Here is a 19,317-nt window from a genome sequence, read left to right as displayed (position 1 = left end):
ACACATAGGGAAAGAACATGTTGGCTGGATCGTGGTTGAGGGGAGGAGGAAGAGAAAGACAGGAAAGGATGTATTTGCCTGGTCTCAGAGATGAATGATTAGGGTCTGGAAAATCTCTCAGCCCATAGGCTGACCGTGAAACCTTCCCAGAAGCTTTGGGCCAGTGTGACTGGAACCGAAGGAAGCACAGGCCTGGGGCTCAGGAGCTCTTCCACTAAGGGATTGTGTGACCTTAGCCAAGTCATGTCTCCTCCTCTGGGCCTTATTTTCTCCCCTCTATAAAAAGAAGGGATTGGTCTAGATGATCCCTAAAGTCTTCCATCTCTCTATTCTGTGGGTCTAGGGTGTTATATGGATGCCACCTGCTTCTGTGGGGTCTCTGTAGGGTTGGAAGGTTCTTCTCTTTCCCCTTGGGCCCTAATTTCTGAACCTGTGCCCAAGGAGGGTGGTCATGGCAGGGATCTCCTTTCCCTGACCTCCACAGCCCCAGTGGAGCTCAGCGGCCAACCGCTTTGTACTAGGAAGCGTCCCCAGCGGGAGGGGCAGAGGCCGCTTGGGTCTCGAGGCTGATTCGGGGTCCGGAGTTCTCTCTCACATTCTGTTGTTGTTGTGTCTTGGGCAGCTTCAATACTTCTGGAGGAGGCGTCTGTTCATCTGGACCTCGTTTGTTGATAGCTACTTCGAGATCCTCATGTACGTTCCAGGATGTTTGGGGATGTTTGCCTGCTCCCCAGCTCAGACTCCAGGCTCTGTGAGCCTCCTCTCCCTTAGCACCCAGAATGTCAGAACTGGGAGGGACGTTAGTGACCGCGGTGTCCAGCTTCCTCATTGTTACGGGGAGGAGAGTGAGGCCCAGAGAGAGGAGGGGACACTTCCCTGCTGTCTCACCATCTATTTCGGTGTCTGTCCCATAGGCCTAGAGCAGCCGCCACCCTCAGTCTGGCTAAATCTCTGCCCACAGTAAATCTCCTTGGGAAATGCAACTCGGATCTACTCTTATCCCCTTATAATAGAGAGATCCATGGCTAGTCCTGTGCTGTTTAACCTAATTAGAGCCAGGAAGGCCCTCAAATCCAACTACTGCATTTTACAGATGAGGAAACTGAGATAAAAAGCGTTAATGATTTGCTGATGTAATTTGATCCTCACAATAAATTTATGAGATATAGATAGTGAGAGAATGGGCAGATTGCTGGACCTGGAGTCACAATGATCTGAGTTTAAATCCAGCCTCAGACATTTACAAGCTGTATGACTCTGGGCAAGTCACTTAACCTCTGACTCAGTTTCCTTATTTGTAAAATGAGGATAATAATAGTGCCTACCTCCCAGGGTTGTTGTGAGGATCAAATGAGCTAAGATTTGTAAAGTATTTTGAAAACCTAGGTGGTTCTGGGGATAGAGAGCCAGACCTGGAATCAGGAAGATTCATCTTTCTAAGTTCAAATCCGGTCTCAGACACTAACTTTCTGTGTGACCTTGGACAAGTCACTTAATCCTGTTTGCCTCAGTTTCCTCATCTGTAAAATGAGCTGGAGAAGGAAATGGCAAACCACTCCAGTATCTCTGCCAAGAAAACCACAGATGGGGTCACAAAGAATCATACATGACTAAAACAACTGAACAAAATCATTATTATTACTCAGACACAAATGTCTCTATTTGAAAGATTATCATAATGATAAATGGCGAAGAAGTTGGTATAATGGATAGAAAGTCAACCAGAGTCAGAAAGACAAGGGTTAAAGTCTTGCCTCTGATACCTGCTGGCTCTGCGTTTCTGGGCAAATCGCTTAAGTCTTTCGGTGCCTTAGATGATTCTTTTTTTTTTTTTTTTGTAACTATGAGGCAATTGGGGTTAAGTGACTTGCCCAGAGTCACACAGCTAGTGAGTTATGCGTCTGAGGCTGGGTTTGAACTCAGGTCCTCCTGACTCCAGGGCCGATGCTCTATCCACTGCACCACCTAGCTGCCCTAGATGATTCTTTTTTTTTAATTTAATTACATTTTATTTTTTTGATCAACGAATATCTATCTTTTCTCCCTCCCACTGCCCCCCTCCATCCCAGAAAGAAAGAAAGCCAAAACTCCTGCTACAAATGTGTAGACTCAAGCAAAACCAATCCCCACATTAGTCACGTCCCCTCGTTCTGTCCTCAGTGTCCTTCCTCTCTCTGCCAGGAGGCTTCATCATCTGCAGTCATGGTTGGTCATTTCATTGGTCACTCCTTTCAAAGTCCTCCAAAGCCTTTACAATCTTGTCATTACTGTACACATTGTTCTCCTGGTTCTGCTCCCTTCCCTCTTCATCAGTTCATACAAGTCTTCCCAGGTTTCTTGAAAACCATCCCCTCCATTTCTTATAGCACAATAACACTCCATTGCATGCATAGATCATAACTTCTAGGCCATTCCCCAACTGACGGACATTCACTCCCATCATCCCTTTAAGGCTACAAGTTACAGAACAGGGGTCAACCTGCATTGGTAGGGTGTCTCCTCATCTGGGAATATTCTACACTGATAAACATCACAGGTCTTGTCTAAATAACAGATGGCATTTATGTAATATTTTATGGTGCTGTAATATCATATACTATAGCGGATTTGGAGACCCTGTCAACCCTCTCTGGGCCTCAGTGCCTTCCTCATTAAAATGGGAGAAGGAGGTGGATTATAGGACATCTAAGGTCCCTTCCAGCTCTATTCACCTATATTATCTCATTCAATTTTCAGAAAACCCATGAGGCAGTCAGAGCAGGGATTATTTTCCCCATTTGACAGATGTGTAAACTGAGTCTCAGAGAAATTAAGAGAAAGAGCTGAAATTTAGGGAAAGAAATTAAGAGTCAAAGAAATTAAGTGATAGTTTCCTAGGACTTAGGAGAATACAGCATTAGGGCCTGTTGGCCTCTGTTTCCAACTGAAGGGCCAGATGGCCAGGCCAGCTCCTGGGCAGTTTAATCTCTGTTCCTGTTTCTGCAGAATTCTGGGTTAATTCTGAACCTGACTCTCATTAGCCCTTGGCTTTCCTCCCTTACACTTATCTATCACCCTTCTCTCTCTGGAATGGGAGAAGGCTTATCTGGGCACTGGGTTTGAATTTATATTAACCAAGATTGAAAGGAAGCCAGAAATTCTCAAAGAATCCCGTCTTTCTAAACGGCAACATGTCAGGGAATTAGCGCTGGAAGGGTCCTTAAGAGTCACCAAGCCCACCCCCTCCTTTTCCAAACACGGAAACTCAAGGCCAGAGGCACTCAGTGGCAGAGTCAGGATTTGAACTCAGGGCCTGGGACTCCAAAATGAGGACCCTTCCCATGACCCTACACTACTTCTGTAAGGGATTTTTTGACTTTGGGCTGAATCTCTCCCAGTGGTCTATGAGCGTGTGTAGCCCTGCCTGAGCATGTTTCCCTGGGACGAGGGTGTTGGGGAGTCCCCTAGGCTGTCAGCGGTCTTGATGCTGATGTCTTCTCCCCCAGCCTAATGCAGGCGCTCACTTCAGTGGTGGCCCAGGTGCTGTGCTTCCTAGAACTTAGCTTGTACCTGCCCATCCTGGTTTTCTCCTTGGTCCTGGGTTGGATAAACCTTCTCTACTACACCCGTGGCTTCCAGCAGACAGGCATCTACAGCGTCATGATACAGAAGGTGGGTGCAGCCCTCCCGACTCCCCCTCCCCCCAACTCTAAGGGGTCCTACTTAGGCCAAGGAAAATTGGGCCGAGACCCAACGATACTCGAGTATTTTAAGCCTCCTATCAGTAGACAATCAGTCAATCAACAAGCAATCTCAAGCCACCTACTATGGACTGTTTATGACTAACATGCTACATGGGTTAAGTACTGGGGATGCAAAGACTGTGAAACAGTCCCTGCCCTCCTGGGGCTTCCATTCTAGGGGGATGACAATATGCCAAATGTCTGTTGAATTGAATCAAGTTGCATATTTAGCCTAGATCCCTCGGGAGACGGTCGTCCCTGGTAGGTTGCTCACCAGAGGATGAATTTCTTGGTCACCACAAGAGAGGCAATGTGGTCTAGGGTTTAGGTCACTAGACTTAGAATCAGGAAGAGCTGAGATCAGATTCTGCCACCTTCTAGCTTGGCGTCTTGGGGCCTCTGACTCCCAGGTTTCCGTTGTTCACGGGGCTCCCCTTTGGGCCGGGGGTGTCTGTTCCAGGTTATCCTCAGAGATCTGCTGCGCTTTCTCTTGGTGTACTTCGTCTTCCTGTTCGGCTTTGCCATAGGTAAGGGCCTCCCCAGGTGCCCCCCCCCCCAGAACCCCCCCCCCCCCCCAGCCTTGCTTGCTGTCTTTCCACAAATCTCTCCCGGCTCCACTTTAACTTCCAGTTAGCGTCAGATTAATCTTCCTAAAGCACGTGTCTGACCCTCCTACTCAATAAACTTGGGGGTTCCCTTTACCTCCAGGATCGATACAAAGGCCTGTTTGTGTTCGAAGCCCTTTATGATCTAGACATCCCCCCGCCCCAGCTCCAGTCTTCTTACGCCTTATGCCCCTCGCCCCATACTCCTCGGTCCAGCGACATCGGCTTCCTTGCTCTTCCTCCATCAACACGCTCCATCCTCGGGCTCCCTGTACTCCCCGTGGCTGTCCCCATGCTTGGAACTTTCTCCCTCCTCATTTCTGCCTCCCGGCTTCCCTGGCTTCCTTCAAAGCCCAACCCTTTTAGAAGAAGCCTTTCCCAAGTCTCCCGAATGCTAGCGGATTATCTCTTACTTACCTGGCATGTACCTTGTTTTTGTTTACATGCTGTCTCCTCTCTTAGACTGTAAGCCCTTTGAGGGCAGGGACTGTCTTTTGCCTCTTTTTGTATCCCCAGCACTTAGCCCAGTGCCTGGTGCACAGTAGGTGCTTAACCGTGTTCCCGGACTGCTTGGCTTGCAGCGCTGGTGAGCCTGAGCAGGGAAGTCCCCCCGCCCACCTTCTCCAACCAGTCCCTGGTGGAGGCGGACAAGGCCCCCTACGGAGGCTTCGTGGAGGCCTCCCTGGAGCTCTTCAAGTTCACCATCGGCATGGGCGAGCTGGAGTTCCACAAGCAGCTGCAGTTCGAGGGCTTCATCATGTTCCTGCTGCTGGCCTACGTGCTGCTCACCTACATCCTCCTTCTCAACATGCTCATTGCCCTCATGAGCGAGACCGTCAACAGCGTGGCCACCGACAGCTGGAGCATCTGGAAGCTGCAGGTCAGCTGCCATCTGCCGCCTGGCCTCCCTTTACAGCGGGGGAAACTGAGGCAGAGCCAGGAACTGGACCCAGGTTCCCCGAGCCCAGCCTGCTTTCCAGGCAGCCCCCGGGGAGGAGAGGGATAGGTGAAGGGTTTGACCCTCCTCATTTCTGGAGATCATCAAGGCAGTATGATGTAGTAAAAGGAAAGCTGGATTTGGAGTCAGATGACGTGGGTTTGATTCCTGGTTCTGCCATTAACTACTTGTGTGACCCTCTCTTAACTTCTTCAGGCCTTGGTTTCCTCCTTTGTAAAACGAGGGTCAGACTGAATGGTCTCTAAGTCCAGGGTCCTATGTTACTTCACAGAGGTGCTGGGGGTATAGGGAAATAGAAGAAGAAAAGGAAGGAACTATAGAAGTGGGATCAAGTCACCTAATCTCTCTGTACCTCAGTTTCCTCATCTGTAAAATGAGGAGGTTGGACTCAGTGACCTCTAAGATCCCTTCCAGTTCTGAATCTAGGATCCTAACTCTGTCACTGCTTGGGGATTTGAGGTTCTTGGGGGTCAGTGGAGGGGGGAATGGGAGAGAAAGCAGGAGGAATTGTTGGGGTGTGAATCAGGTAACCCCCTTTTTTGGGTCAATTCAACAAATATTTATTAAACTCTCATTATATGCCAGACACTGGGTTGGGTGTTTGGGTCACAAAGACCAAAAAAGTGTTGGTTTTTGCCTTCAAAGATCTGTGGAATAGTAGCATAACCTTAGGCAGACTGCTTCTCCTCTCCAGTCCTCAGTTTGTCCATGTGGGAAATGAGGACACTTTGGTGCAGAGGAACCTACAGGGCAAAAATGAGGGCATGGAAGAGCCCAGGCTCACATGGGTCTCGAGAAATTAATATATAGTTAGCAGACGGGGAGAGTGGTTCTCTGCCAGGGGGAGGCTGTGGGCAGAAATGGGCACGGAGGGTAGAATCCTAACCAGACATAAGACAAAAAGAGTTGAGCAGGGTTGGGGTCACAAGCATACTCAGACCAGAAGAGGAGATGGTCTGACACTCTCTCTAAAGATTTGGGAAGAGGGTCGCAACAGGTAAGCCTGGGAGAAGGGTCCCACGGGGACAGGTCCCTGGCAGCGATGGCTAGCTCAGGCCAGCAGAAATCCACAAGATAGTGAGGAGGATAGCTGTCACCAAATCCAGTCAACCCACACAGAACAAACACACCTGATCTCTAAGTAGGTGCCCTAAGGCAGAGTCCCATCCCTCCCAAGACAATGAGCTATTCCTCTCCTCTCGTTTCCAGAGGGGCCCTGCCTTCCACCCCAAGGTAGGCGGGTCCGCTTATCCCTGCTGTACCTCTTCTGTTCTCAGAGAGCCATCTCAGTCCTAGAGATGGAGAGGGGGTACTGGTGGTGCAAGAGAAAGAAGGAACGGTCAGGCATTCTCCTTACAGTGGGCACTACTCCGGACCAGAAGCCAGATGAGAGATGGTGCTTCAGGTAAGCTGGGGGAGGTGTTGTGAAAGTGGAAGAAGGCTTCCACACTCCCCCATAACGCTGGGGTGCAGCCTTCTCTACATAGGAGTTTAGTGAGCACATTGGACCCGGTGACCTCAGTCATCCTCCCTGATGCCAGGGTCCTGCCCTCAGCTGACTCTAGTCCCACTCTCCATATGGACAGCTATTCCAGAGGTTCCTATACCACCCCAGAGAGCCGGATCTATTGACAACTCCCTCCCAACGTCCTTTCACTCCTCATAATCCAGACTTTAAAGCCTCACAAAGATGCTGATGTTCAAATCCAATGAGCAAGGCCAAACCCTAATGATGATGACGTTGTGGGGTCCTTTCCAGCCCTGGATCTATCATTTCAAAGACATGGCGGTCTCAGTAGACTGGGAACCCAAAATGGATCAACAGTATCACACAGCAAGCTCCCTAACAGTCATGTGAGCGTGGTTTGTACTAACGGAAGCATTCAGGGACCTCTGTATGGATAGCCTGGCAGAAGAGCCACAGAGGTCAAGGTCCAGTGGGTCTGGATTAGAGCTGCCACATGCCCGGACCTCAGGCTGCTTCAGGTCTTCCTCTGACTGGCAGCTTGGCAGGAAAGATGGAAGGAGCAGCAGCCTCTGGAGTCAGAGGACCTGGCTTCCAAAGGTGCCTCTGACACATACTGGCTGGGCCTCAGTCTCCTCATTCGTAAAATGAAGGATTTGGTCTAGATGGCCTCTGAGGTCCTGTCCAGTTCTACACCTCCAATCCCCTCCAGGGAACCAAGCCTGTCTTCCCATGATGAGAGTTCTGTCTTCAGCCGCCTTCCCCCGGGACAGGGAAATGGCCCCTGAGCCCAAGGAAGCCCAGCAGACTGAGAAGCAGCAAGGAGGCTCGAGGCACCAAGACAGACCTCTCTCCGACGTCACAGTCGTGCCTGTCGTACACCCGTCTGCCACAAGATGGCAGCAAGTCACGGGCCTGGTCCACTTCTACCGTGACTCCAGATGTGTGGGGTCAGGACACAGGACGACAGGTCTATAGCCTGCGTCATTCTGGACGCTTCTGTCAATACAGCCCAAGCTCACATCGGCGTTGCCTCATAACACCGTCCATCCATTCTGGGTTCCCAGCCTACCAAGACTTCCATGGCTTTGAATCGATAGATCAGGCCCAGAAAGGACCTCAAAACATCATCATCGTCACAGCGACATCTGACATTTACTTAGGTTTGCAAAGCACTTTACAAACAGTGTCTCATTTAATCCTCACAACAACCCGAGGAGGTGGGCACCATCATCAATCCCATTTCACAGATGAGGAAACTGAGGCAAACAGGGATGGAGTGACTTGCTCAGGGTCACACAGAGAGTAAGGGTCTAAGCTCAGATCTTCCTGACTCTAAGTCCAACACTTGATCCTCTGTATCACCTTAGGGCCTCTAAGCCACCTCAGAGACCATTTAGTCTAACATCCTCCTTTTACAGATAAGGAAACGGAGTCCTTGAGAGTTAGTGACTTACCTAAGGTCACAAGGGCAGTCTCCACAATGAGATTTACATTCAGGGCCTGTTATTCCAAAGTCAATGGGTGGCCTAACCAAGTCACCCCTTATTCTGTAGTTGAAAGCAATTGTAGGACTTCAGTTGGGTGGGGGCATGGGGAACAAGGCCCAGCAAAGCAGGGTGTCACCCTGGGTCCTTTGGTTTAGGCACTCCCTAGGGAAGGATAAGCTGGGAGGTAAGAGAGGGGGTCCCAAAGCTGGGAAGAGGAAAACTGGGGCTCAGAGAGGCTGGGGCCACTCCCAGGTTTTGTGATTCCTTTGGCTATACAATTTTTTTAAATGAAGATACATAAACACAAAACAAGAAACTGAAAAAAGGAGATAAAATTTATATACAAATATAATTATTTAATAAATTATATTCTAGCTCTTTTCTCAATCCCCAGTTGGTCCTGGGGGCTACGTCCCTCAACAATGTAGCCAATGTTCCAACAACGAATCAACCAAGAGACATTTATTAAGTGCCTACTATGCATCAGGCACAAACCAAGAGGTTAGTAAGTCAATCTACAAGTATTTACTATGTGCCGATGAAAACAAAGAAAGGCAAAGACTGTTCCCATTCTCCAGGATGAGATTTCTCTCCACCCCAGGCTAGGCATAGGAATCACAGTCAATGGTCCTGGCCTATAGAGAGCCTCTTACACCCAGTGTGTGTCTGTGTGTGTATGGGAGAGGGAAATCACTTCTGTACCTCGATCCAACAGTTCTGCCTGCCTCAGCCTGGGCACGTGACTGGCAACGTTGGCATTATACCCCTGTGGGAGCTCATCTGTCTGGGGGGGATGGCTCAGTGTGGTATAATGGAAAGAGTTAGACTCAGAGGACCTGGGTTCTAATTCTGACTCTGACATCTACTATTTGTGACCTTGTGAAAGTCATTTAACCAACATGGGCCTTAGTTTATCCTTAAAATGAGGGGGTTGGACTCAGCGATCTCTAAGGTGACTTTTCAGCTTAAATCTATGATCTTGTGTTAATTTTGGTCTACAGAGTGGAGGAGGTGAACTGGGCCACATGGGAGAAGGAGCTCCAGACGCTGAAGGAGGAGCCAGAGGGCACTCTGGAGCCTGGGCAGACCCTCCCAGGTGAGTCTGCTCCCCCCAGGCCCTGGCCACGCCTCCTCCAGGGCCCAAGAATAGGGTTTCCCTAGTGGCCGGGGCCACTTGCCTCGGGCAGCCAGAGCACATAGTTCAGCTTTCCGCACTAGCAGCAGCCAGCGAAGAAAGGCTCCCACTATTTCTTTTTTGGACTGAGATGACCAAAGCTAGGACCCAGGGAGAACATTGGGGAGATAATCCCCCATGACTGTCTGTGCCCCGCACACCAAGCAAGGGCCAGAGTGAAGGGTCAACGTCAGATGATGGTATAGGTCCCTTATGTAGAGGCCTGGGGTGCTAGGAACCCTGAGAATGACAGGGTACAAGGCGGAGTTGCCTGGAATGAATTCATACCCTCAAACCTTCTTTCAGTCAAGTGGCAAGATTTATTGTAAAGTCAACAGTTTGGGGAACTTCCAACTGAACGGGGATGAATCTAAAGCTTACATAGAAAAGGGACAGGGAAAGGAATGTTAAGGATGCTCACTAGGTAATGCGCGGGGTCCAGCTGTCTTTGGCAGCAGGCTTCAGTGATCCATGGATGGGAAAATACAGGGAGTCTGCAGAGAGAACTGTTGATACCAGACATTGAAGGAGAAAAGATAGTGTTTGTTTAGCGGCCAGAGGCATGAGTGGTCCTGGGACAAGCACCAGAGACGGAAATCCTTGGGCCAACCAGGGACAAAAATTCTTGGGCCAGGCACCCCTGAGATAGCTTTTATCTGAGGAATTACAGGGCCAGGCCTGCAACAGGGAAGGATTTTCTCACAAGGGCAGGGCAGGGCAGAGACGTGGCTGGGCTACTTTCAGAGTCCTGATCTTAGGGCTTTTTGGGGTCCAGGCCCCATCACCCCTTAGAGACCACATGCTTGTTAATCTGTTCTCTTATGGGGTCTGCTGTAGGAAATTGTCTACAAAAGTTGATCTGTTCTTTCAGATCAACTTTCAGCAAGGAGGCGTACTTTTGATGTATATATAGAGTTTTCTCATATTATATAGACATAAGAAATCAGGCATGGGGTCAGTAGTTGCTGATATCTTTTCAGCTATTTTTAAAAAGCATGATCCCTGATCGGTCCCACCCCTGCAGAATCTTCGGTAAAAAAATAAGCTCCCCCACGGTAGGGCCTGGGCGGTGCTTGTAGCCGAGGAGGTTCAAGGCGTCAAGACAAACTTCTCCAATGTCACAGTCCCCATAAAGGATACAAAGGGAGTAGGGGCCCAAGAGCAACACCCATCCCCAGTGCCTTGCATACGGTGGGTGCCTGATAAATGTTAAATGTCCAGTAAGCTACATTGACCCCTACATGCAGTAGAGAGAATAGCGAACATGAATGAACATGAATACTAGCCCAGAAACTGGGCATGTACTAGCTACCTCACATAGTGGTCATAAGGAAAGCAGTTTGTACTAAAAAAAAAAAAAAAAGGCAGGTGAATGGAAATTATTATGTTATACATTCATATAATTTATGTAACATATACTTCATTATTATTAGTTGTATAATCATATAATTTGTACTTATTATTTTTTCAGGCCACTTTAGAATTAAAAGTTTATGGCTCCCTTAAAAATTAAAATTTTTAAATAAATTAAATTAAATTAAAATGATAAAATAAACTCCCAGACTTGGCGGGGGGGGGGGGGGTCAGGAGCCCTGGGTCGCCTCTTCAGGTTCTTACACTAACCAGCTTAGTGAACTTGGGCCAATGTTTTCATCTCTTCTGGTTTTCTTTGGTGTTGAATGGGAGGAGTTCTAAATGTTCTCCCATTTCCCTGGTTTTCCTTATATCCCTCTCTTGTGACCCTGTCCCTTTCATCCTTCTCCATACCTGAATCCCTTACAGTAGCTTCTCTGGTCAATGGGAGGATTGGGCAAGAACTCTAATGGGGCTTCCAGCGTCCCTGCTGACCCAGGAAGCCACGGGGGAGAGTTGAAAGAGAGCTGGACTGTTTGTGCCTGGCCTGTGGTGGAGCCTCCAAGCTCCTACTGCTCTGATTGGCCGAAATCGGACACATTGTACCTTGACCCCAACATACTGATGTCCTTTTGGTCCTCTTCAAGCACAAAGGACAATCATCAACCATATTTGGAATCAGAGGATCCACATTAGAATCTTGGTTCTGCTACTTACCTGTGTGACCTTGGAGGAATCTCTCAACCTCTCTGAGTCTCAGTTTCTTCAATTGAAAAGCAGGGAAGTTGGATGAGATGGCCTTGAAGGTCCCTTCCAGCTGTAAATCAATTACCCAGTGATCCACAGGGAGTGTCTCAGAGCCCTCTCTGTGCCCTAGTTTTCCTGCCTTTGTGGCTTCTTGGACCTGACCCTGTGGGTAACTCGGGTATGGGAGTGGGCACTCCCCAGGGGTGTGCACATCCCTGATGATTTCCCAAAATGACACATCAACTTGGGTGAACTGTCTTGTTCTCAGAATATCTTGCCCTCTGCCAGTGTAGACCCCAGCCCTCTATTCTCTGTTATAGGCACGGCCTGGAGGCGACTGCTGTCTTCAAGGGCCCGGGAGCAACCCCAGACCTCAGAGGATCAAGTGCCCCTCCGGACTTTCAGCGCCTGACGCCGGGAACGGCCAGTGCAGCTACGCCTGCAATCAAGTGCAGATGCCAAGGAGCCCAGAGCTGGAGCCCAGGGCACCGCCGTGCTGACCCACAGAGGGAGGAAAGCCCCTCTCCCCGTGTTCCTTATGGGCAGGGGCCCCCAGGGGTTTTTATGATCCATCATCTTGAGGTGTTAGAGCACAGCTGCCTTAGACGCTTAGGCTAGGACAGAGGCCGGACCCTGCCTCCAATGCCTAACACACCAGGGTGACCTTGAACAAATCCCTTCCCTTCTCTGTTTCTGCTTCCGTAAAAGGCAGATTGACCTACAATGACCTCAAAGACCTATTCCAATGTTAAGTCTACGATCTGCAAGGCAGCTAGGTGTTGGCTGGAGCTGGGAAGACATGAGTTTGAATCCTGCCTCAGGTCCTTGCTAGCTGTGTGACCCTGGGCAAGTCAACTAATCTTTCTGAGCCTCAGTTTCCTCATCTGTAAAATGGGGATAATAGCACCTACCTCACACAGTTGTTGTGAAGGTCAAATGAGATAATATGCATAAGGTGCTTTGCAGACCTCAAAAGCCCCATAGAAAGGCTAACTTTTCTCGGGCTTATTATTAGTAGAAGTATTATTAGTAATAGTAATAGTGGTAGCAGCAGCAGCAGCAGTAGTAGTAATAGTAGTAGCAGTAGTAGTATCTGCATGGTATAGTGCAAAAACTGCTGCATGTGGAGTCAGAGGCCCTGGGTTCTGCTATTTACTTGCCATGTGCCTGTGGCCTAGTCATTTCCTCTTTCTGTTCTCAAATGAGGGGGTTTGACTTTGATGACCTCAAATTCTGATTCTGTGAGCCTGTGGGGGGTCCCTGAAGGTCTCCCAAGTCAATCCCCATTCGGCCTCAAGTGCCTGAAACCTCAAGGGTGGGCCCAGGGATGCAGGCCTCTCCTCACTGTCCTTCTCAGGAACTAAGAGACAATGACCCTGCTGGGCACTCAGACACTCACGCCAGGGCTGGGCAGGTGTCCAGGCTGTGTCTACACACACAGAGTCGAGAATGCAGGGAATTCACTTTCTGAGTGTGTGTGTAGACACAGTTTTCCCAGACAAAGACGGGCTCCCACTACTAGAAACTGACAGTCTAGAAGAGGCAAGGTGATGGATGTGGAGAGGTGGTGACAGGGCAGGGGACGTCGGGTCCCATGAGGTGGGGATGATCTGATAGCCCATAGACTGTAAGCTCCCTGAGGGTAAGGCCTAACATCCTTTGATCTGCCCAAATGTCTAGCACCTTAGAGAACCTCATACTTTAGCAGCATACGTGCCCCCTCCACTGAGGCAAGCCTATGTCTTAGTAAACCTCTTCATGAGTCGTGGTGGCTACAGAAAGTCATCACCTGGGAGCCAGCGTGCTGGTGAGGAGCCCTTTTCAGTTTAACAAAGTTAACCTGTGCTCTGGGGAACCCTGGTGGGACCTTCCAGAGCGTGACCTAGAACGTCAGCCCAGGAGAGCTGGGGCTGTTCCTTTCTCCTTTTTCTTTTGTACTCCCAGCCCCTGGAACATGCCTGGCACTGGGGCTTCCTAAATGCTGGCCAGTTGGCTGCTTGACGTAGCCTTCAAGTTATCTCCATAAGGCAATGAGGCTTTGTAGGAGGCTGTTGGTGGAAATGAAGCCCATAAAAGATACCAATGACCAGTCAAATGAAACTCCGGAGGCTGGCGTTTAAAGCCTGTATAACAGTTGGACTCCAACCTCACTTTGCCGGCTCACTCCACAGCATGGTCCCCTGCTTTACTGCTCTCCGTTCCAGCCAAACTGGATTGCTAGCTGTGTCCTCCAGACTGGCCATCCTTCCCCTCCACCAGTCTGCCTTCCAGACTCGGCTCGCTTCCCAGGTCCTGGGCCCCTTAGCTGGAAGGGGGTGCTTCCTCCTCCCATTCTCCTGGAGTTATCTGGAGGTCCTCTTTGCCTTCATTGCACCATTGCACTGTTCGCATCTTCCTGATTTGTGCACATATCATTTCCCTTCAAATAGACTGTAAGGTGATGGAGGGAAAGATCTTTGTCATTTCTCATCTTTGTATCTTCAGGGCATCATAGCACAGTGTCGTACTTAGTAGGCATCGAATAAATTTGTACTGATTTGAATCAATTAATATATGTAGAACATGAAATAAATTATATAATTAAATCAATCAACACCTGTCTGCGATGCCTTTTAGATCTACGAGTTTCAGCCAAATTTCCCTCCTCCGCTGCAGCCCAACGTCACCCACTGCCTGTTGAGTATCTCCACCTGGATGTCCTGTAGACATCACAAACTCAGTATTTCCAAGCCAGAACTCCCTATCCTCCTCCCTAACCCTGTCCCCCTCCTCCCAATGGCCTTATTTCTGCTGAGGCACCAATATCTTTCCAGGTACCCAGGCTTGTAACCTTCGAATCCTCACCTGCCACATTCAATCATTGGCCGAGGTTCGTCCGTTCCTGTCCATCCACAACCACTCCTTGCAGGGGTTCCATAGTGGGCACTTAATAAATACCTCTTGACTTGTTCCCTTCTCTTGCCACCCTAGTTCAGTCTCTCAGCTGCACTGTTACAACAGCCTACAAATCGGTTCTCCTGAAATCAGTTATTCCCACCTCCAATCAATCAATTCTCCACCCAAGCTGACAAAATAGCACAAATCTGACCAGGTCACTTTGCTGCTCAAAGCTCTTCAGTGACTTTCTTTCTTTAGAGGCAATCGAAGTTAAGTGACTTGCCCAGGGTCACACAGCTGGCGTCGGAGTACGGATGTGAACTCAGGTCCTCCAGGACTGGTGCTCTATCCACTGCACCACCTAGCTGCCCCTTTAGTGACTTTCTACAGACAAAGATTTTGTCTGTATCCTCAGTGCCTCTCAAGGTGCCTGGCACATAGTAGGTGCTTAACAAAGGCTTGTAGCAAGAATGAACAAAGGTGATGCCACATTAACAGTCATCCCTTCCCTCTACATCACAGCAAATATAAATCTCCATACAAAGGCGAAGGCAACTCAGTTTCACAGAAAGAATCCAGGGCAAAGAGTCAGAAAAGCTAGGTTCACAGGTGTACTGTTAAGTGTTTAACAACTGGCTCTGTGAAAAAAAATATACAAGCAACTCACTTTTAAGTTTAATCTCCATAATTAACATTTTCTCCACCACTTTTTGATTCCTAGAACAATAAATCAAACTCTATTTATGGAGCTTGTCAATTTCTGAGGTGCAAGGCCCTCACACTGAAAAATTTAACAATAGCAGGTTGGAGTGATCTGGGTTCAAATCCCAGCTGGAGCAAACACTAACCGTGTGACCCTGAGGAAGTCACTCTACCTCTTTAATGCTCTGATGTGTTATTTCCCCCATCAGAATATGAGCAGGGCCTGTCTTCCTTTTCTATTTAAATCTTTATGCTTAGCTTTATTACTGGCATACAGTAAGTAGCTCTAAAATACACGACTGTTTTGCACACAGTAGGCACTTCATAAATGCTTACTGGCTGTTTGGCACACAGTAAGCATTTAATAGGTCTTTCCTTTCTTTTTTCCTCCCTTCCTTCTCTCCCTAGCCTTCCCTATAAAATAGAGCTCCTAGCACCTTTGCCTGGTGGAGAAGAAACACCAGAGCTCTTGCCACGCCCCCTTTTCCCGCCCCACGTGGCTGAGGAGGGATGGAGCGCCGGGATTGGCAGTTTCTTTAAAATGGAATGGACGATTCCATTCCGGGGAGCTCCCCTTCCGTTTCCCCCCCCCCCGCCGCCCTCAGGAATGGTATGTCCCAGTACGTTAAGAACGGCGGCCGGGGGAGGCTCGCTCTTTCCGCCCTTTTTACTGCTATGGTTTGGTGGTTTGAGTGGGGACGTGGCCGGGCCCAGTGTCGGCTCAACAGCCGGGGCAGCGAAGGATGAGACGCCTCTGCGGAAGGTAGGCTTGCTACGCCGGGTGACAGAGACAAAAGCAGCCTGAGAGGGAGGGAGGGAGGAAGGATAGGAGAGCCGAGGCCGCGGCCCGATGTTTCTGCGCCTGCGCCGAAGGCATTTCCCCCCCCCATGGGCACGCTCTACTCTGCGCCTGCGCGTGAGCGACGCCTCTTAGGGCTCTCCTGGAGCCACGTGGGGCCGTGTTGGGGATTTCTCTGCCCAGCCGGGCTCCGGGGGCCCCTGGAGCAATGGAAGGAACCCCAGATTTCGGAGTCACGGGATCAGGATCTGAGTCCTGGACAAATAACGTCTCATTTTGCCTACCTTTAAAGTTGGGGGAGGTGGTCCAGATGGCCCATGAGGTCACAGCTCTCGTGGGTGACCCTGCAGAGGACAGTGGTCCCTTGGGGTTCCGAGCCCGAGGCTCTGCCCCGAGCCTGTCTGGTCACTTGATCCTCGCCCCGGGTGTAGCCGAGACGACCCTCAGGACCGTCTCAGAGTCCGTTCCCTGGGTCTGCTGCGGAATGATGAGAACCCAGAATAGGAAGTGCCGTCAGACTCGATAACTGACGATGGCTTTAGCTGGTGTCTGACCCGCAGCCTGCCCTGGCGGGCCGGGCCCCCGGAGGGTCCCAGGCGGGCCCCTGGACCCAAGTCCTGTGCTTGTCTTCCAGGGCAGTAGCTGAAGTGGCGGGAGATGTGACCAGAGTGGACCAAGCTCTGAGACCCGCAGAACGAAGTGTGAGTGTGAGCTTCCCCAGGTATGCATTTGTCCTGATTGTCCACCGCTTTACTCTTCAGCCGCTGCTGCAAAAACTGGGCCAAGGGACTCCACCCCAATGAAGACCGGACAAAAGTCCAAGTGGAGCCAGTACCTTTTGTCTGTTGGAGTAACTCCCGGACATTCTGATGTGTGCCTGGCCCTGGGTGATGAAAACGTGTTTATTGGCAGACTGGTGATAATAGTGCAACCTGAGTACATTGTGTTATGTGGCCTCCTGAGCAGTTAAACTTAACTGGCCCCTGGGATAGTGTTTGTCAGGAAAGGACTCAGAAATAGGAGCCCATCTAAGGAAAGCTTTTTATGATGAGATGAAACCTAAACAGCTGGAATTACCGGCAGATTGTCAGTGGTGACAAGGTTTTGTTCTGATTCAGCTTGGAAATGTAGCTGATTGTCCCTTTGCACGTGAGCTGCAGAGTAATGTTTGTTTTGTTTTTTTCCCTTTTTCAGGAACGTGTGCTTCTCAGGACGTAGCAGTACTCTTCTCAGGTAAGTGGTACTTTTTATGCTGATCTTGGACGGTGTTGGTTTATAATTGGCAACAATCTTCACCCAACCTTCTTCCAGAGAGCTTTTGAAGATGTTAACTAGGTAGTAAAAAGTAATCTTACCAGGTTTAAGTTGGTTTTATTCAGGGGATTAGTTTAGTCTTGTTTCTTTTTTTCTTTTTGCTAGGCATTGGGGTTAAGTGACTTGCCCAGAGTCACACAGCTAGTGAGTGTTATGTGTTGAGGCCACACTTGAACTAGGGTCCTCCTGACTCAGTGCTTTGTCCACTGTACCACCTAGCTGCCCCCTGGGTAAGTTTAGTCTTATACTCGCCCCAGGAGTTGGTTCCCTTTCAGATTCAGTGCCCCTAAATGGCTGGACCAGATGGTTGCAGGGCTCTTGGTGCAAACCAACAGACAGGGGAAGGGGTGTGGGGGTTTTTTTTTTGGCTGTTAATGATGATACCACTCAATAGGAAGTGCCGTCAGATGCGATAACTGACGATGAACTTGATCATGTCTGACAGCAGCCGTTTATCCTAGCTTCTGTAGGTAACTGGCTTATCCACACTTGTGTCTTATCAGTTTTCTTGTGTTCTTTTTTATTGATGCTTTTTCTCTTTTCTCTCTCACCCTCCAATAATGAAGAATCCATGTGATATGAAATCAGTTACAGAACAGAATGTCATCACTAGCAGCCTGTAAGGAGGTAAGACTTAGAATATGGATGGAAAGGTACTAAATTAAAACTAATATTCATAGCAAGATATTAAATGATGAAATTCACCCAAAAAGCTGGAATTACCGGCAGATTGTTTGGTGGTGAGCCCGAGGTTTTCTGATTATGTCTTTGGTCATAAATGAGAATGTTTGGTGTGGTATGCAATGAAACTAATATTTATTCTTAATTGTAGGCCATAAAAGACTCTTGAGAGATTCAGAGAGAAGCCTGCATGTGATGGCAGTGATGCCCTTTGGATGACATGTTGAAGACTTTGCTTTGAGTGACAAACATTGTATGGCTTTCCTTGGGTTTCATGAAACTTGTTTGCAGTGGCTTAGCAGAAATGTTTTAGGATGGTGTTGTTTGACCATATATTGTTTACTGTAAACATTCTGCCAAAAGGTTTAAGTTGTAATTAGCATGAGAGGCTCTTGGGATCAAATGGTGTCTGCCTGGTAATCAGTAGTGTTCTGACTCCTGGGCATAGACTTGTATACTTTGTAAAGGAAAGGTTAAAAAAAAAGGGTAATAGCTTGCCCGAAATTGACACTAGCATGTGCAGAGGGAGGGTTTCTTGTCCTGCCCCCCCCCCCCCCCCAGAATTACAATAAGCCATCCTTTGGTTTTCTCCCTGTCAAAAATTCCCTGGCCATCTTGCATTGAACAGTGTCTTGGCAGCCTTATCACTGCAAAGGCAGCCTCAAGTGAGGCAGAATAAAACTTGGAGCTGAAAAAGGAAGAATGACCTATGGCATTGTTTAATTATAAGGAGTTATAACGCAGCATTTCTTTTCCAAGAACATTGCTAAGCTGTTCCGATCAACTAAATGAACCATTCCGGAGTTCGGTGTTGGTGCTAATTAAATTTCTTATCTGGGTGTAGAGTAGAGCCACTGAAGGCATTGATTGTATTAAGCTCATTTTAATTAAAATCGTCAGAAAACACTTTTGTTCTGTTTGTGAAGTGATTGTGGGCCCACCCAAAAATAAGATTTGTGAACCTTGTTTGCAAAAAAGCAAACTAAAGCACAGTTGGTTCTTTTCTTTTAATTGAATTGGGGATAATAATCAGGTGGATGGTGGAACAAAAGTGTGTCTGGGTCCTTGCTGTGGTGAGACCTTCTTAACTTCATTTTGTTTGCTGCTGGCCTCGAAGTCCTTGCAGAGCTTCCTGCCTCATTTCCGTCGAAGTGTAGGCCTCCTTCCACGTGCCAAGACATGGCTGCCTCACTGGCTTTGTCTCTTGTGAGCAGGTGCCAGGCGCTCTTCAGACTAAGACCACCATCCCTCTTGTTGAAGGAGGAGGGCGTTTATTGGGATCAAGTTGATAGGAAGGGTTTTAGTTGAGTTCTTGGCAGATCAGGCTTGGAGAGAACATGGGGCAGCAGGAAAAGGGGCTCAGCTGGGGTTGAGCCTCTGCCTGCTGCCACCAGAGAGCCCCCAGACAAGTCTGTGGATTGATTCTGGAT

The 19,317-nt window shown here is 48.9% G+C and overlaps 1 protein-coding gene, 1 long non-coding RNA gene and 4 other non-coding genes across 6 annotated transcripts in view; all 6 read left to right on the top strand.

Annotated features, from left to right (window-relative positions):
- Positions 1–12,356, top strand: part of TRPV2 (transient receptor potential cation channel subfamily V member 2) — a 38,466-nt gene extending 26,110 nt beyond the window's left edge. The window contains exons 10-16 of the mRNA XM_027862434.1: positions 623–693; positions 3,486–3,651; positions 4,183–4,249; positions 4,909–5,207; positions 6,563–6,690; positions 9,242–9,336; positions 11,835–12,356. Coding sequence (XP_027718235.1) covers positions 623–693; positions 3,486–3,651; positions 4,183–4,249; positions 4,909–5,207; positions 6,563–6,690; positions 9,242–9,336; positions 11,835–11,926 — 918 coding nt within the window. The 3' untranslated portion in view covers positions 11,927–12,356. The remainder of the gene's footprint in view (positions 1–622; positions 694–3,485; positions 3,652–4,182; positions 4,250–4,908; positions 5,208–6,562; positions 6,691–9,241; positions 9,337–11,834) is intronic.
- A 3,390-nt stretch (positions 12,357–15,746) lies between these two features.
- Positions 15,747–18,793, top strand: LOC114042781. The gene is made up of 5 exons (XR_003569025.1): positions 15,747–15,856; positions 16,527–16,613; positions 17,087–17,125; positions 17,773–17,833; positions 18,039–18,793. It is a non-coding gene; the product is annotated as an uncharacterized LOC114042781 (long non-coding RNA).
- Positions 16,373–16,447, top strand: LOC114043459. The gene has a single exon (XR_003569113.1). It is a non-coding gene; the product is annotated as a small nucleolar RNA SNORD49 (small nucleolar RNA).
- On the top strand, positions 16,935–17,007 carry LOC114043466. The gene has a single exon (XR_003569119.1). It is a non-coding gene; the product is annotated as a small nucleolar RNA SNORD65 (small nucleolar RNA).
- Positions 17,577–17,650, top strand: LOC114043458. Its single transcript, XR_003569112.1, has one exon. It is a non-coding gene; the product is annotated as a small nucleolar RNA SNORD49 (small nucleolar RNA).
- On the top strand, positions 17,896–17,968 carry LOC114043465. The gene has a single exon (XR_003569118.1). It is a non-coding gene; the product is annotated as a small nucleolar RNA SNORD65 (small nucleolar RNA).
- Positions 18,794–19,317: the final 524 nt, after the last annotated feature.

The sequence above is a fragment of the Vombatus ursinus genome, unplaced genomic scaffold (assembly GCF_900497805.2).
Source record: "Vombatus ursinus unplaced genomic scaffold, bare-nosed wombat genome assembly UNPS02014768.1, whole genome shotgun sequence".
NCBI classification, from domain to species: Eukaryota; Metazoa; Chordata; class Mammalia; order Diprotodontia; family Vombatidae; genus Vombatus; species Vombatus ursinus.
The sequence above is the reverse complement of the archived record's forward strand: the minus strand, read 5'-3'. Positions and strand labels throughout refer to the sequence as shown.